This window comes from Schistocerca cancellata, chromosome 6 (genome assembly GCF_023864275.1).
Source record: "Schistocerca cancellata isolate TAMUIC-IGC-003103 chromosome 6, iqSchCanc2.1, whole genome shotgun sequence".
Classification (NCBI taxonomy): Eukaryota; Metazoa; Arthropoda; class Insecta; order Orthoptera; family Acrididae; genus Schistocerca; species Schistocerca cancellata.
In genome coordinates this window covers 530,105,716-530,124,585 of record NC_064631.1, presented here as the reverse complement: position 1 = coordinate 530,124,585, position 18,870 = coordinate 530,105,716, and the positions used below count along the sequence as shown (strand labels likewise).

At 36.5% G+C, this 18,870-nt stretch overlaps 1 protein-coding gene across 1 annotated transcript in view; it reads right to left on the bottom strand.

Moving 5' to 3' along the window:
- The window catches only part of LOC126088411 (semaphorin-1A), a 355,740-nt gene that overhangs the window by 8,774 nt on the left and 328,096 nt on the right, over positions 1-18,870 (bottom strand). The window contains exons 7-16 of the mRNA XM_049906551.1: positions 13,971-14,058; positions 12,126-12,230; positions 11,161-11,249; positions 10,921-11,062; positions 7,455-7,803; positions 6,483-6,565; positions 5,882-6,110; positions 4,502-4,659; positions 2,664-2,711; positions 1,523-1,600 (exon numbers count right to left, since the gene is read on the bottom strand). Coding sequence (XP_049762508.1) covers positions 1,523-1,600; positions 2,664-2,711; positions 4,502-4,659; positions 5,882-6,110; positions 6,483-6,565; positions 7,455-7,803; positions 10,921-11,062; positions 11,161-11,249; positions 12,126-12,230; positions 13,971-14,058 — 1,369 coding nt within the window. The remainder of the gene's footprint in view (positions 1-1,522; positions 1,601-2,663; positions 2,712-4,501; positions 4,660-5,881; positions 6,111-6,482; positions 6,566-7,454; positions 7,804-10,920; positions 11,063-11,160; positions 11,250-12,125; positions 12,231-13,970; positions 14,059-18,870) is intronic.

Genomic DNA, 18,870 nt, shown 5'->3' with positions numbered 1-18,870 from the left:
TGATAAGACTTTTGGTGAATGAAGCAAAGATGGTTCTGACAATAGCAAAAATAGCTTTGTGAAAGTCTTTCACTCTATCGGTTGTTGTTTCCAGCGGTAACAGGTAAATTCTACTCAGTATATCCGAAAGAAAGTAACAGCCTGGACATGGACTAGTTCCCTAGCTTGTCTTAAGTTGGTGTTAACACCTTAAGAAGAAATAAAAGGAATGAAAAACTTGTATTTACCCCAGCAACAGAGTGTATATGAATGAACAAGGTTTTGTCAAGTGATGGGGCCTGAGAGGCCATTTTGTTTGAGGGGCTTCTCAAAGCTGTTAATCATATGATACTCAGGGGCTGGACAACAGTGTCAATAACAGACACTATGTATGCACTCTATAAGGCCAGGATAGGCTTTGAGACTGCACAAGAGACAATATAAATTCACTTCCTCTATGAGGGTGTGGCTGGTCTACGCAAACATTAGGAATATTGATAATTTCTGTGAGTATGTGAAGCATACCACTGGGAATACATTAGTTATGCCTACAGGATAGTTCTATTGTGATGGTTACAACCAACAAACAAACTACACCTTAGTAACAAATGTTTATTTCCAATAAGGAAATAAGAACTTTCTGGAATAAAAATGCTTCTTATGGAGCTATAGCAACAAACACTTCCTACATTGTGAACATTTAAAGCTGGCCTTCTAAATGGACCACACTTGATAATAGCAATTATGTACCTATTTTTAAGTGTAGCCCACAGCCAAATAAATGGTATTAAGTGTATCCAGCAAACTCTACAGCAGTCAGCCAGAACTGTCAATAATGAGATCAAAATGCCTTGAAACGTTCTCTCCTATGTGAGAATAGCAGTTGTATACCTCACTGAACAGTAGTTCGAGCTGCAAAAGGAGTGTAAATACTGTATGCACATGAAGAAAATATATTAATGGTATTAAAATTGAACAAGTTTGCAAAACATAGAACTATCTGTATATTTCAGCATCTCTTGCTCCAAGGAAAAGAAAATTCTTTTTTCCTAATGAACTGCATATGTTTTGGTAAAACGTAACTACAAATGTTTTCATTATTATATGGATAGCATATTGTAGAAATTTACAACAGCACCAGTTATTTTTGTGCTGCTGGTGTATATTCAATTAGGTAATTATTTATTATCGCTAACTATGCCTGTAAAAATGTTATCGGATTTTCTATAATTTCTCAGTCAGCATTAATGTCAGCACTGAATATACAAGTGGGATTTATTATTTTATTGCCAATGTCTAATTTTTTAAGTATTTACAATTGTGGACTACAAATTTTTAATCAATGCCCTTAGCACAAAGAATGTGGCAGCACTACTTAGAAATGGAGACAGGAGAAAATCAACAAACATTCTTTTTTGGATATTACACTTTCTGTGTGCCCTTGACCTGCATGAAGTATAGTTAATTAGCATATCAAAAATGTTAGATAGCTCCAGCCCAGACACCAGCTGTAAGCTGAGTGAGAGACAATTTGTGCACTGACCAGCGGCTGCGTCCAGCCTTTCTGCAGAGCTACTGCTGGGACACACACACGAACAGGGTGGACACGTTGTGCCCTCATCTGCCATGACCAATCACAGAAACTTAAAGTAACAGTACTGCTTACCAGCAAATAAAAGTTTTTCTAAAGCCAATACAGGGCAAATTAAGTTAACACAACTTTAAAAATGATAGCTATCCCTATTAAACGAAAAATTATGTGAAACATTATGGTACACAAGAAATATAGTAACTACTTTTTCCAGTTAAAATCATTAAGATATCTCCAAATGTATTGAATAAGAACATAAACTTTCTTAAATATAATGAAATAAGCCCATAAGAAATAAGCTAATTTAGAAAAAAAATCTGATTAATATTACATAACACACTGACATAAAATGCAAATAAAGAAGCAAATACTATGAGCAAGTGACACAAGAGATCAATTTGCCTAAAAACAAGTTAAGTGAGTAATCTAAAGAAAACATGCAACAGACGAAAGAAGTTACTCTCTTTTTTAAGTTCTCCTTCCACGGAAAATGGAACTGTGGATAAACAGTCCAAGTTAGTGTTAATCCCCTCTGTATGAAGACTAACTAAAAGAAGTTCTTTTTGTAAAATAGCTGGTTCTTCTTAAAAGGAAAACCCAAATAACAGTAACTTCTTTTTAGTCTGTTTCAAGTCAGATACATATTGCACAAGTGGCTGCTCTACTGAGTATAAAATAATATATCATGATCTTTGTCATATGTAGTACTAAAAGAAATACTAAACAAGGACATAACAGATGCTTTGAAACCTTTGAAAATAAACTTAAAAATTAATGCAAGTCAGTTCAGACAGAAAATACTGCACAATATTATTTTGATTCTGAAAAATTGCAATATTACAAAAGCAGACAATACATTTTCATAACAGACAGCAAGAAATATTCTCAAAAGACTTAAGGTCTGCACTTAAATCAGAATAGTAGTAAATAAACTGATAGGTAGTTGTTACTATGCAGCTCATCCTTAATCTAATGTTATGTGTCTACAGAGAGGCTATAGCTCATGCCTTAGAAACATGCAGCATTTCACTAAATAAAATTGTTAATTGTAAACATACCAGAGCATTGAAGCTTAAAGTAAAGCACAACTTACCACTAGATTTTGTCGTCGGCTGAGTTGGTACAGGAGAAGCAACGATTTCTGTAAGGAAAAGCGGGTTGCATACTCAGCGCAGAGGAAGCAATGCACTACACTTACTGGTTTCGAAATTCCTTTTTGTTATGTCATGCATTTTTAAAATATTTCTACTTATTTTATGCTGTATGTAACTTACTGCACTAGAAGCCTAGTGCTAAATTTTAACCACAACTCTATTGTCAGCCTAAAATACGTTCTATCTCTATGCAGAAGTACAGGATATGAATTCCTGCTACAGTTCTGAAGCCATTGCAGAAAGCATCATCTTATCAACAAATCATGTCTCAAATTCTTTCTTAAAAAGGCATTATTTCTAATATTTCAGTCTTGATCTTAAGGCTGTAAACTATTCTAAAATAAATAAAGAAACTGTGTTCACTTACCTGAAATCAAAGTTAGACAATAAGGGGGAGATCAGTCATTTCTCTTAAGACAGAAAGAGATAAATGAAGAAGAGGATCAGGACAGATGAGAAGATTTGTGACAGTATTTATTCCTATTCATTGGTACAAGAGATATACAAGAGTAACTAATTAACATAACAGTGAGTATATGAACCTGAAAGGTAGGGACAAACCAGCTTAACACACAAGTGAACCTTCAAATTGGTGATAAACCAGCTGAATAACAGTGTGGTAGAAGTCACTGCAAGACATGGTATGTCATGGCTAACCATCAGACTTGTAGAATACAGAAGACGAAAGTATAAAATTACTTCTGTCTGTTGACTGTATTTTTAACCTGACTGCTTGTTAACATTTATAAATATGTTTTATTTTAGCCACTACTGGTCAAACCTCACTGGCAGCTTGTTTAGATCTTATTAATTAAACATATTTCAAAGTGAAAATCTTTATCTTCAGATAACTACAGCAATACTAAAGTGAAATGATTTTGAATTGCCATAGCTGTCTGACATTCAGATATTTTGAATACTTTGAAACTTGTTGCATTAATATGATTCTAAGCAAGATACCAAAAAATTGTTACTGATAGTCATCACTGAAAACTGTATTCACCAAGAACACATGTGCAGTACAAGATGAAAGGAAAAGGAGAAACAGATTGAGGAGGTTCTGAAACAGCCTATATGTTAGCAGGAATTTCTTCAAATTATAGATCTCCATGTAAGCTAAGTTAGGTTTATCAATTATATTTTTAAAAATACTTTTGGAGTTCCTTGTGCTGCATAATTTTCATTCTTATCTGACTGACCTACTGATCTTCAGAGATTTCCAGAAATAACTGCAACCATGTCATGACTGGTCTTCAGTCATTACCTTAGCCATTAATATAAAACTAAGACACTTGAATTGCTGTATTTGGATTATTCTCAGCTTCAGTTACAAAGGACAGACAGGATGTATTGTATATGATTTTATGTCTTCAGTAAGCTCTGCAAAAGACAGCTTGCCTTTACAGAGCTAATCACAGGTACTGATGATGGGGATGAAAACACAGGGCTTGAGGCAGAAGAGACGCACAGACAGCAATTGATACTCTTACAAGATCCAGAGGGAGAAATGGTAATAAAATAATAAAAATTCTGTTTATGCTATATGATACAAGATATAAAAAGAATTTCTACCAGGAGGTCTTACGTAACCTAGATACTCTAGGGCTATTTGCTGAAATAACAGCATTGGTGAAAAGTAACAGTTAATTCACCTTTATCATTTGCTTTTAGGCTACTATATACAATAACAGAAAATTCTTGTGATAAATCACATATTACTTGCAGAAGTAAGATTTCAAGTATCACAAGAGAAATCAATACAAAAGTCACGAATTACCTGTTTGTGGACGTCCACCACAAGCTTTATGTTCACCGAGTGAAATGTTCTGAATAAAGCGTTTTTTTCCAGCACTCCAGTCTGGTGAACCTACAGCTGTGCATTTTAACTCTACATTGTCCCATGCACAGTAAGGATCTTGCAAGGACACACATTCTCTGAAAACAAAAATTTTGTTTCATAGCTAAACCAGTTCATGGTTACACACTTTTTTTTTTAACATACCCACGAAGGTAGTTGTCATAAGACAGAAAAACATATCCTAAATAAATAGTAGATAAAAACAGCTCGCTGTGTAACAGTTTTTATCAGTACAAATAAAAACAGACTACAATAATAAACAATAGTTCATTTTTAAGAAATGGTGCCTCATTCCATTTTACGCTATTGCTGTTTAATCACAGTCTTTCTCTTGTCATATGACACTATCATTTCAGGCAATTGTATATTATTCGTGAGCCCTAAGAAATGAGATAAACAGATCAAAATTGCACATATTAAAGCATTTCTAATTTTTTGTAGTAAAATAAAACAGAATCGATGTATTGATTATCAGTTTGGGAAATTAACCTCAGTAACTCTCCTTGAATTGATACTACCATTTAAGAAATTAGCATGTTCTAATTTAGGCCTATGTTCTCATATGGGGTAATTTTCTGTTTTAAATCTGCTAAATTTGGTCATGTTTCTTGCTTATCATCACACATAAGAACATGTCACAAAGTCCATCTGCATTAACCAACCCATGAAAATATTTCAGTAGCTGTTCAATGAGTCAATGATGTTGTTAAAGAAAAATGAGCACTAGTAAACATGCCACTTTAATAACACGTATCATTCAGTAACATTATAAATCTACAGCCACTTCACTTCATTACGACATCAGTAGCAGTGTTTTCCAGCAGGGTAGCTATTATCATTGTAGAAATTAAAAACACAATTGACCTAGGCACCATGCATGCATGGAACTGTGTAGGATTTTAATAAATTGGTCTTCAAGCTGTGAACTCTCAGTCAATGGTTCATATTCATCTGACAATACCTGATTCACTCTCATCACATATTAACTGGTATCTCACACCTGAATAGTCAGCAGGGTACTACTACAGCAATTTCAAGAAATTGTGTGTTACATAATGTTATTTGGCAATGATGTACTGTTAAATAAACCTGGCAGCTCAAAATGATTAAGTCCGTATGCTGAAACACTTATGTTCCATATGTGATACATTCCACTGGGTAAATTTAGAATCTGCTTAACCCACTGTCAGGTTTCATCCTGTATACCGATTTCCTTTACAACTTTGATTGCTAAAACTATAACAGTATCTTTCCTGCAAGATCTGAAATAAAAATTTGTAAATATTATTTATTACTTACCGACAATTTGTTATTTTATCTGAGCCACAACGATGAAGCTTAATTGCCAGAATCTCATCATCAGATACAACCACCAGCTTGCTATCATCCCCATCCATTCGCACCACATACAGGTTCTTAACAGGTACTCCAGGTGGCAACACTTGCAGTTCTTCTATTACAACACTATCTACAGTATCAGATGAATCAAAGGAGGCAGAGTTCAAAGCTTTTATCACTTTGCCATCATCTGAAAAAAGTCCTCATTTATTAGATAAAGTGTCACTTTCATTTAATAGTGAAACAGCAATATAACATGGAACATATTTACATAACTGTATAGGTCTAACTGTTGTAATTGTTTTATTACTCAGAAATTAAAAGGAATGTCTGAAATGATAATTCAGGTTATAGTGTCATACTGTCCTTATTTTGCTTAGTTGGAATGAGTTTCTTGTGAAACCCAACTGTCTGCGTGAGATGTATTGTAAGTGTATTATATATATACACTAATCAGAAGCCAAAAAAACTGGTTAGCATCAAATCCTAAGCAATCAGTTTACACCACAAAATATAGGCACAAGTAACTTCAAATATGGTAGCATATCTTATTCCAACTTACCAGTTCCTATAAACAGGACATCATACGCTTTCCCATCTGGTGTTCGGACTTGTTGATCAACAGCTATTTTTGTAAATCTGTACCTGCGGGTGATAACAATTAGCTGTCATAACAGCAGGATATATTCAAGAAGCAAAAAAGAGTAATAATAAAAACAATAATACATACTTCAGCACATAAATAAATTTTCTGCCTACTGTGGTTATTAGTAGATTAATCTAATATTCACATATAATTAAACAAAATAAAAATATAGACACACTTGAAATATTGAGAAAATGTCTCTTACTGATTTATTCTATGTCAAGGGTTATAGAGTATGGAAGAGATGGAAATGGAAAACTATAAACATTGTCGCAGAAGGGAAGAAAAGTCTAATGGTCACCAAAGTTAAGAGAGGTGTTCTAAGTAAATGGGAAGAAAATTGAATGAGATACAGCAACAGACATCATTGGGCACTGCAGTGCGGTGTATGATTTGACATCCCTTCTCACCACTTGAAATGTCACCCGTACCCCTGGGTTCCTGAGTGGGCCTTTCAGTCAGATGTCAGATCTTTCATACCTATTCCTTTTCTTCCCCTCATGATTTCCCGATACAGGATAAATCACAAAGCCAAGAACTGCTTATCTTTTGTTACCATGAGCTCCACTTCCATTTCTTTTACAAGCAGAACTGTTTTAAGTGTATTACGTTTATTTTCTTCTTTTATTTTTAGACATCTTGTTTTTGACATTTTATTCAACTAAATTGTACGGATGTAGTTGTGAAGGACTACAGAATATATTTCTAAATAACTTATAAACTATACACATAAGTGACTAATTTAGTGTGCAAAGCTAATGTCAGCTGGACAGAAGACGAATGGTGAGATGGGATGGGACAAGAGTAGGTAAATAAGACAGTTACATTATGAGACTATAACTGCTATTAATATTAACCACTCAACAAGTTTATAAAATGAGTACTAACTGTAAGCTGATCCGAATGAGAATGGGCCGAGTAAAAAATGCTGGCACGGCCTCATCCATCAGTGTATGTGACTTTACAAAATTGACAGACACATCAGGAAGTGTACGACTGTCATTCACACATTGTCCAGGCCTTGGTTCTGGCACTTTAAGGCTTGGCACTGCCAACCAGTTTGAGTTCATCGTTTCCTGCTCTTTAAATGGACCATCAAACGACTCAAGTATTGACTTCATACTGAAGGCACAAACAGCAGAGCCACCAATAGAGTTCACTGGTGTCGTGAAGACACCGTAGATGAGTTTCTCCACTTGACCACCATAATTTCCTTCAATGATGTCACTTGTTGACTCTGTGAACAAATTTTATGTCCATAATCTTAAAATCTTTTTAATTATATTTTAAGTAACATTCAAAAGAGTAAAGCACACACACACACACACACACACACACACACACACACACACACACACACACACACACACACACACACACACACACACACACACACACAATATATAAAAAATAGAGGGAAACATTCCACGTGGGAAAAATATATCTGAAAACAAAGATTCTGTAACTTACCAAATGAAAGCATTGGTATGTTGATAGAAACAATAATAAACACAAACACACACACAAATTTCGAGCTTTCACGACCCAAGGTCGCTTCATCAGGAAAGAGGGAAGGAGAGGTAAAGACAAAAAGATGTGGGTTTTAAGGGAGAGGGTAAGGAGTCATTCCAATCCCAGGAGCGGAAAGACTTACCTTGGGGGGAAAAAGGGACAGGTATACACTTGCGCACACACACACATATCCATCCACACATACACAGACACAAGCAGACATATGTAAAGGCAAAGAGTTTGGGTAGAGATGTCAGTCGAGGCGGAAGTACAGAGGCAAAGATGTTATCGAAAGGCAGATGAGGTATGAGCGGCGGCAACTTGGAATTAGCGGAGGTTGAGGCCTGGTGGGTAACGGGAAGAGAGGATGTAATGAAGGGCAAGTTCCCATCTCCGGAGTTCTGATAGGTTGGTATCAGTGGGAAGTATCCAGATAACCCGGACGGTGTAACACTGTCCCAAGATGTGCTGGCCGTGCACCAAGGCATGTTTAGCCACAGGGTGATCCTCATTACCAACAAACACTGTCTGCCTGTGTCCATTCATGCAAATGGACAGTTTGTTGCTGGCCATTCCCATATAGAAGGCTTCACAGTGTAGGCAGGTCAGTTGGTAAATCACGTGGGTGCTGTCACACGTGGCTCTGCCTTTGACCGTGTACACCTTCCGGGTTACAGGACTGGAGTAGGTGGTGGTGGGAGGGTGCATGGGACAGGTTTTACACCGGGGGCGGTTACAAGAGTAGGGAAGGTGGTTTTGGGGTTTCATAGGGATGAACCAAGAGGTTACGAAGGTTAGGTGGAGGGCGGAAAGACACTCTTGGTGGAGTGGGGAGGATTTCGTGAAGGATGGATCTCATTTCAGGGCAGGATTTGAGGAAGTTGTATCCCTGCTGGAGAACCACATTCAGAGTCTGATCCATTCCCGGAAAGTACCCTGTCACAAGTGGGGCACTTTTGGGATTCTTCTATGGGAGGTTCTGGGTTTGGGGGGATGAGGAAGTGTGACATGGTATTAGAATGTGGAAAGTGTAACATGAGGCTCAAATGAAAATAATATATTTAAATTATATTTGTGCCTATCGCGATCCAGCATCTCTGCTATATGGTGAGTAGCAACTTTCCTTTTCTAATATTGTTACATTCCATCCTGCATTTTCCATTGTTTGAGAAATTACATAACATGCACTGAATGCAGATGGGCACCCACACACGTACGTGCTCTGGCATGTCCTCCCCCCCCCCCCCTCCCTACAAACACACAGCATCATGGCAACACTATGTGTGAGCGAAGTGTTATTTGTGCTATTTAGAGGCAACACAAAAAGATGTGACAGACATGCTAGCTAGCATGTGACCGTCTTGTGTATGGGAAACAGCCCATGTGGGTAATGGTTTTGGACTTAGAGAGTGTGACAGCATGTTATTAGTGTCTGGCATTATTATCAGAGTCATAGGAAAGTGGGATGGTTCAACAACATTTTTGGATGCAATTATGTGTGTATGGATGGATCACTGGCAAGATCACAATCATCACAAAGTGAGCTACCATCGTCCAAACGGGGGAAATTTTTTCATGTGGAGGAAACACTCAATGGCAGTATGGGTAAAGCTGTCCACATGCTACAATCCAGAACCAGAATCAGTTTCCCCTCACATAAATGTTGCAAAGCGATTCAGCAAATATGATGTCTTGCTGATTTAGAGTGGACCCATGAAGAGTGAGGTAGAGTCCTTCTCACAGATTAATCAGTGCATCGGATATACCACACCAAAATTGCAGAAACCAATACGGCAACACCAGTGTTCAGATTAGGAGCACGCAAACCATTCATTGCCTGTGTTTTCTAGGCATATTTTGGCATCTGTGGTCTGTAGGAATGATATCATAATACAGTGTGTGTGCCCTTTTCATGATATGCATGTGGGCTCCAAATAATGGATAGTAAGACTTTAATACTCAACGGATGAATAGCTACAATATGGAGATATCATGTCTCTAAAATGGCAAGCTCACTCCAGGCATTGCTGAATGGACATGAACAGTAGAATTACAGCTCAAACACCACTATCATTATCCAGTGCTAACCTCCTGGTGAGATGTGTCTAGAAATGGAAGGCATTACTACTCACGACAGGCAACTAGATCCATATTCTGATGAGCTGTTATGTGTAATGTATTACTATGCAAGGGCATCAAAACCCCTGCTGATATTCTGTACACTGCACACAGAAGGACACACCATAAACTAATAACTGTCCACACGCCATTACAGGTTTTCTGATGCACACTGAATCTTTACACTTATATGCAGATTATTATGTCACAATGTTGCCACGGCATCTTTTAGTACACTTATTACTGCTGCTGCCTCATGTTATTTTGTGGATAATCAATGTTCTCTTTCAGCAGCAGAGTTCCTCTTTTCAGCCAGGAAGAAGGTGTAATGTAGATAAGAAAAAGAACATCAAAGAAACACAATTTCTGCGTGGCTTTCCTTGCCCTAAAGGTTTTTTAAAATAATTTTAATTTGGATTTGGAAGAGAAAATCTGTTTCCACTTGCTTAACATTTGTACTATTTACTTAACTTTACAGCCTTTACTATCTGCTCATTTGGTAAGCATAAACAATTCGTTTACTACAGTTGTACTTTTATCTGAATTTATGTAGTCACCTGCAAAAATTAATCTCACACCCATAGTGTAGTAAAAGCAAGCATTACAAAACCAACACAATACTATTAAATTCTTTGTTGTTAATATTGTCATTTAACTCTCCCATAAATTTACTGTAAGCACACACAGTGGGATAAAACAGAGACAGAGGGAGAGGAAGACTTACGAATTTCATTGAAGTAAAATGGATAATCTCCAGGGACGGAACAGTTCAGACGTGATTTCAAAAAAGAAGTCCATCTGTCACCAAACTGATGAGGACCGCCCTTGTCATGTTTACAGACTCTGGCAACTCTTGAATAGATAGCCTGAAACAAAAATGTTACGCAAAACACATTTATTACATATATTTACTGTAGCTCATGAAACTTCCTCTATCTTCAGTTATAAATTAGGAAAGTATTACCTTTCCGCAGTTGATGTACTCAACAGCAGTCTCTCGGAAGAAGAAGAATATAAAATCATTGTACTCCATTGTGTTGACAAAGTTAGGAGCTGTAATCACCAATAAGTATGATTTTATTACATGAAATTAAAACTGTTCATCAATTATAATAATTCAAGAAGTTAACTATAAATTGTTTTACTCATAATACCCAGATGTGAATGGTGCTGCCCTTGAAGCAACAACTGACTAAATGAAAAATACAATTGTCATCCTACTCTATGATGATTGACTTTGTATCTTTTAACAGAAATCATTAATAAATTTACTTATTTATTTATTCTAGGAATCTCAGAGCAAAGAATGTAACAAGTAAAGCAATACACTAGTACAGAGAAGAAGCTCTTGTTGAATACTTATTTATACTGTACATTAAATATGATCATAATACTGTTCTGCTTAAATGATATTAAACAGGGATTAAGATCTTCTATATTTACATTTATAAAGGCAGCAAAATCAAGCAGAAGTCTCTAATTTGAAAAACACTCCTCTTTGGGGTTATATAGTAAAAGAGAGGGAAAAAATACAATGATGGAAATGTGAAACAATAATTACTAATAAAAACACATCACAGAAGCTGTACATGAGTATTATGAAAATTTCTAAAGTAAGGCCTGTGCTGAACTACAGATGTAACAGTGTTATTGGAATGCAGTGGAATGAAGTATGCTGCATGTTGAAGACATTAATTAAAGTACTTTAAAGTGAAAAATAAGGATAAACAACTATATTCATAACTGAGCTCAACACTACAAAACACTCTATGCACGTTAATAAAGAATTACTGATGAAATAATTGTTGTAAGTTTCTTTTACATTTTCAACAGGAAAATGCTTTTGATATAAAATATGCAATTGAGAATTAAAACATATAATAAACCATTTTTATTGGCCTTAAAAACTTCTGAAGACTCAAGAGTTACCATTTAATTGTTTGAGGTCAGATCTCTCTGTTCTTAGAGGACCGCGGTATATGAGAGGGTCAGTTCCAGAGAAGTCTGCCACTGTTGCTGAGTACAATTGTCCCTCTGCAAAGATAAAACATTAGTGTTACATGTGTTTATGATCTTTATGACCGAAAAAATTATAAATATAATAAAGTATACACAGTAACTGAGAGACGCAACTGTTAGATTAGATTAGTACTTGTTGCATAGATCATGAATACAACATTTTGTAATGATGTGGAACATGCCAGGTTAATAAAAGGTGTCTATACAAGATATTACATTACACAAAATATTACATGACACTTTTTTTGTGGGGGTTGAGGAAATTACTCACTTACTATATCCAAAAATTCATTTAATGAATAGAAGGAGTTGCCATTAAGAAATTCTTTTAATTTCCTTTTAAATGCTATATGGCTATCCAAGTTTTCCAGGAATAAATGAAAGTTTCCTGAAGGGGACCTATATACTGTTACAATTATAAAAGAGCTCTCCTTCAGTTTAAGTTGACAGGCACATACTTCTATGTGTTGCTCTAGACAAAACTTTTTTGTATCTAAGCTTTCTACACAGTGATAACTTTTGACATATATGGCAACTCCTCCTTTCACCTTATTCTCTCTACTCATATGTGCAGCTAGTTTATAACCACTGATATTTACCTTTCTCCATATCAGACACAATGTGATGCTCAGACAGGCATAATATATCTATTACATTATAAGATTCCATGTCATCTAAACAAACCAGGAGCTCATATACTTTATTCTTCAACCCCGGGATATTTTGGTGAAAAATGGTAACATTATTTTTTACTTTACTTTTGTGAGAATCTACTTTTTTCTTTCATCCACCAAAGTGGTTAAATATGGTAACATTATTATTTACTTTCCTGTTGTGAGAATTTTGTGAGTTTTGGACTTCTTTAGCACCTGCCTGCCTGAACTTCTCATTGGACACTGATGTTAGTCTAAAAAAGAGGTACATCCATGAGTACTAGTGTCCCCCCTTATGGATTTCCTAACAACCCTGCCAGGTTACCCTTCCCTTTCCTATTGAGGCCATGCCTTGTGAAATGCCCCCTATCAATAGCCTCAACAGGAACCAATCCAATGTCTGACAGAGTGGCCGCCTTACGCAACTGATCCAACTCCATATTTACCCTCCTGACAGAGCAGTTCAACTTGGGCTGATCATTCCTCACGAAAGCAGGCACCAGCCCAACAATGGTACGGGTTGTTGCCAAGACTATTTTCACCAGGTCACACTCAATACTGTAGCCCTGATCGCTATCAATACTGTTTCCCATTCCACCCACTATCATCACAAGATCCTGCTTTCTGAAACCCTTGCACAAGGAACCTATATCCTCTACCACCTGGCTAAGACATGCACTTGGCTTGATAAAGTTTGTGACCTGGTACCTATCACCTAATTTTTCCTGCAAAATCTGGCCCACACCTCTTCCATGGCTGCTGCCTAGCAACAGAACTTTCCTCTTACTTTCTACTTTTTTTTGAAACAGTTGGTTTCCTAGTGTGATTCTGTTGCATCTAACTGTGGTAGCAAGGCAAATCTATTAGCTGTGCAAATTGAGAAACTGTCAGACACTGTCCTCTTTCTATGGCCCCTGTTCCCAGCTACCACTTCCCACCACTGTTTACTCTCCTCCCCCCAATCTTAAACTATTTTGATATCTGTTTATAGAGTTACTGCCATTAAATAGATTATGTGTGTTATTGATTTTGGTTTAGCACTGACACTAGAATGACTTACTTCTGTGTAAATATTGCTAGTATTTGTCCAACATTTACTTACCACTGTATATTGCAGTGCTGTTGTGGTCAGGGTCAAATGGGCACAATCCTCTTCCCTCATATTCTTTCTCTACAACATAATCTCCATCCTGCAAAAAAGTAAATTCAAGTAATCAGTACAATATATGATACTGCACTGTGTGCATTTCTTCTTTTTTTCATCTGCAAAGAAAGATACGCTGCAGTCAAAAGGACCCTGAAACTCCAGTCCTTACACTTTACAATTTTTACTGAAGGAATACGTTGACAGTGTGTTTTCATTCCACAATTATAGACAAATTTGTATGGGACCATGATGAGAATTATGTCAGTGGCAAGGTTATTTAGAAGAAAACAATATGGATGATTAACGTGAATTCAGATATTATGCTGGGATTACAAGTGTCATGGATACAACTTAACGTCTGCAGAACAGCTGATAAAATATGAAAATTCAGTGAATCTTTCACAGTAGTTTATAAGTGTAAACTGTTTGATATCAGATTCTTTCTAACTGAAAGATAAGAAAACAAATTGCAGTAGAAAGTAAGTACACATACAGGATGCGCCTAAAGAAAGAAACAGATGTACTCTTCCAAAACATTAAAGATTGGTTCATCAAAAATAAAATGAAAATAAATGAAGAAAAAACACAACACCTGATATGCACCCTTAACAACATCGGATGCAATGATAATATGGAGGCTGTCAAACTTTTGGGCTTCATGATAGTCAGGAAACTAACAATGAATGAACACACAGTGTATGTATGCTCCAAGCTCTCCTGTGTAATATACCTTCTGAGGAGGTTAAAAGATGTATTGAGTGACCAATATCTCATATTATGCCCTGTTCCATAGCCACATCAATTATGGCCTACTGTTATGGAGACATTCTGCAGGTTGTAAGGATGTGTTAATTCTACAGAGAAAAGCTCTCAGAGTAATCACATCAAGCAAAAGACAGGAGCACTACAGGACTATATTCAAGCAGTTAGGAATTATGACAGTATTCAGCCAGTATGTGTTTTTATGTCTCAGCAGCGTGAAAGAAAACCAAGGAGTCTTCAGCATGAGGCAAGATATACACAATCACAATACCTGTAACAAGAGGAGCATCGAAATACCCAGGTGTCAACTGACGGGAACGCAAATAGCTTTCCAGTGGTTACCCTAAAGATGTTCAACTCACTGCCTCAAGAAGTGCAATCCCTGTCGCTAGGAACATTCAGAAGGAGAGTAGCACAGGACCTGAAAGAACGCCCATTGTACTCCATTGGTGAATTCTTTAATAGTGACCAAAGTGAATGGACAAATAACATTGTTTCTATTAGGCCTAAGTATAAATGTCTTAATTTTGTGAATATTTTTTTAAATGTATAGATGTAATTAATCTTGACGCAGTCTGTCCAGTCATTACTGGTAAACGACACAGATCTAGTAATAAATAAGGTAACAGCTCACTTGGGTTGACCTGTGGGACATTCACTGATAAAAAGTAGCTTGATACCATTAAAACCCAGGCAATGGGATGTACAAGGAAATGGGTTCAACTGAAATAATTAAATCAGTCACTTTTCTAAAGTTGCCTGTGCGATTTACTTCAAGGGGAGGTAACAAAAACCCATTTAGATGGGAGAACAAGATAATAAAAGTCCTTAATTCATTAAAGGTTGTAATTTACAATAAAGAAATAAAGTTAATTCTTGAATATCATGAAGTATGTGGTACCACATTTCGTTATGTGTAGGTTACAAGTAAAGCACAAATTTCTGTTCTACCCATCACATTCATTTTGGATGCAATACATAAAAGAATACATGCTGTACAAGATAATGGAAATTGTCACTGAAATTTACTATTAAACCTAAGTTTGGTTGTGCAAATCGTGTTGGTTTCACGTTAAAGACGAAATACTGTTGAGATTTCATGACTAATGGCTCTGGTTATATTCGCTGCCTGCCAGTATTCATTGTTTTTTTTGTGGGAATTAGAATGCTGCCTTCGTTTACCTTTTCCTGGATACGACCTTTATTAAATACTAAGTTGTATATAAAAAAAGTGGAGAGAGAGAGAGAGAGAGAGAGAGAGAGAGAGAGAGAGAGGATTGTGTGTGTGAGAAACAACTGTACGGCACTTAAACAATGAAACAAAATTCACTGTGCTGAGTAATTAATTTACTCCACTGTTTTCGGAGATTCCAAAACACATTCTGTCGTTATTGTGTATTTGTATTCCTCTTTGAGATGGAGAATGACGACGATATTTATGATCTCCATTGGCTGTGGCTTGAAGCTAGTGGACTCGGTACTTACATTTAGATTTACACAGACAGATAGAAAATTCTCTCTCTTTAATGTACCTCAACAGTTTCTTCTGTCTCAGGCAGCATCATGACAAGACTCGTGTAAGACCGATATTTCACAGTCAAACTTGTTTGACAAAGTTGAGTGTAATACAATAGTCTCTAGCTCTCTTTTCTTACAAAATGTACGGACACCTTTAACGCAGTGTCTGCCGGGAGTAATTACCACTTCTCTCGCTATCCGCATTTGTTGCGCTACGGTGCACACACGGTACATCGCTTGGCCCAACTGCCGTTTACATTGAATCGATGAAAACAAAATGTAATTCCCGTGTGCATTGTATCACTGTTTTTGCCGATATAACAAATGCCAACTTCTGAGGATAAGTAAAACATTACTTATGGTTGTGTAAATAAATAGCTTGACTGCTATGGTATCGCAAAAACGAACTTAAAAATATATCCGCAGGCAAGAAGTTCTCAGGAATTTCATAGTAACTGTATGCTACACGTGCAGTTTATCAAAAGGGTTGCCAATTATTGATTTAGCGCAGAACGAAAGCAGAAAGGGCGCTGAGAGCCCCGGCGGACCTGTTCGTTTGACCCGCTCTGCCGCGGGGATGTATGTTTCACGAGATGAAAGAGCATAAATCAGACCATACACGTGAGCGGCATTTCAGCTCTCCAATAATTTACGGCTTTGCGAATGAAAATGTTATGTTGACTATCCGTCAGATTTCCTCACATATTTCAAGATTAAATATAAGTTGCTGGAAGTCTATTGCCTCTCGTCTGACACCACGAAATGAGACCGAGCCCTTTGACTGTTTCGCAGTACTTTTTAGTATTCGTTCCAGCTAATGTTTTGATATGGTTACTCCCACCGCTCGCAAAAGGTCCGTGTACGAGCAGACGCCTAGTCCAAAAAGAGCCGGTTGAATGTGTTCGAGCGCTGCCGAATACGGAAAGTTCCTCCTATTCCTCCAGGCATTAATTCCAACCGATCTGATTGCATTTTGTCCCACTGTACCAGTAACTTCCTTGGTCTGAGGCATTAGCCGGACTGATTCACACTCTAGCCATATACTCCTTCGATGTACATCCAGCTTTGGTTTGGCACTTCTGGCTGATGATAAAGAAGGCACACAGCAAACCTCAAAGTTGTTCTTTCTTCCCCCTGAACTTTAATTCCCTTTCCAAATTCCTACTCGGTTTCCTTTACTGCTTAATTGGTGTTAGTGTTGCCAGTTTCTGCAATACTCCAGATTGGAACGCAATGATAACTCCAAATTTTAAACCCGATCAGGTGTTATTCTATCAGAGGAAGGACATATGCAATTTAGTAACCATAAAACTTTTTTGAAATCATTTTAGTGTAAAATATGGTATTAATAATTTTGAACATAAATACTGTAGAACATATTTAAGCACTTTCAAAATATTCAAAATGTTAATTATCGTGTTAGTATATTATCTCATAGTGAGGCTAATCTCTGACAAAATTGGATGTATCTATTTCTTTTGATTTAGTCAAAAGTTTCTTCTCATCCTTAACACTCAAAAAAAAAAAAAAAAAAACCTACCGGTAACTATGAGCTGCAACCTAACGCATTTCGCCATTGAAGTGTTGTTACTGATGCATGCTAACCATGGATGTATCTTCTTTCGTCTTTCTAGATGAAAACATAGCCGTTTAACTTGGTTAGGAAGTTAAATAGTCAATATTACTTCGATTTTAATCGTATTCGTACAACAAACAACAAACGTCAACTGTCGATCGTTGACGATTGATCATTGACGTCAACAGTCTACGTGTAATTGCCGTTGATTCTGACTTACAGTTCGTATTGGCTCGTTTAAATAAAATCTCATTCACTGATATTATAATTTTTCAGATTTCAAGGTACTGTTTGGCAGTACATAGATTGTATTCTTTAAGGTACATAGACAGCTGACTTACGCTACAATATTAACAACGCAAATTCAAACTTAAATGGGCTGTCTAATGATAAATGAGTTTTGTGATACAACTTACAGTAATACCGACAAACGCGTTACAAGATAAATTCAACTTCAATATATTGACCAACGACATACTGAAACACCGATGTAGTTTCCGTAATTGAGTTGTACGAAAAGGATAAATTAACGGAAAAATATTACATACGGGTTTTTACCGTCTCATGCTTAATTAGTTTTGTGTTCCATGGATCACTTGCTGATAAATTGTAATGATGTGGAACGAGTCATTTTTACATACACATAACAACCTAAGTTTTAAATGTGGCTGATGATGAACATTTATAAAGTCTTTTTTTTAAATATCTACAGATGTGTTTAAATAATTCCTACCCACCGCATTTTATACATTACACTAATAGAAATTCCTCTACAAAATAGGTGTTGTCAAGGAGTAACTAACTGTCTTAGTTTGTTTTCAGATTTTACTTTGTTATCTATCAGACATTTTATATCACTGGGCAAGCGATCAAGACTTTTTGTTGCAGCATTATGCACTCCTTTTTGTTCTACCGACAATCTTAATGTAGAGCAATGAATGTCATTTTTTCTTCTGGTATTGTAATTATGTACATCATTGCTGCTCTTGAACTGTAATG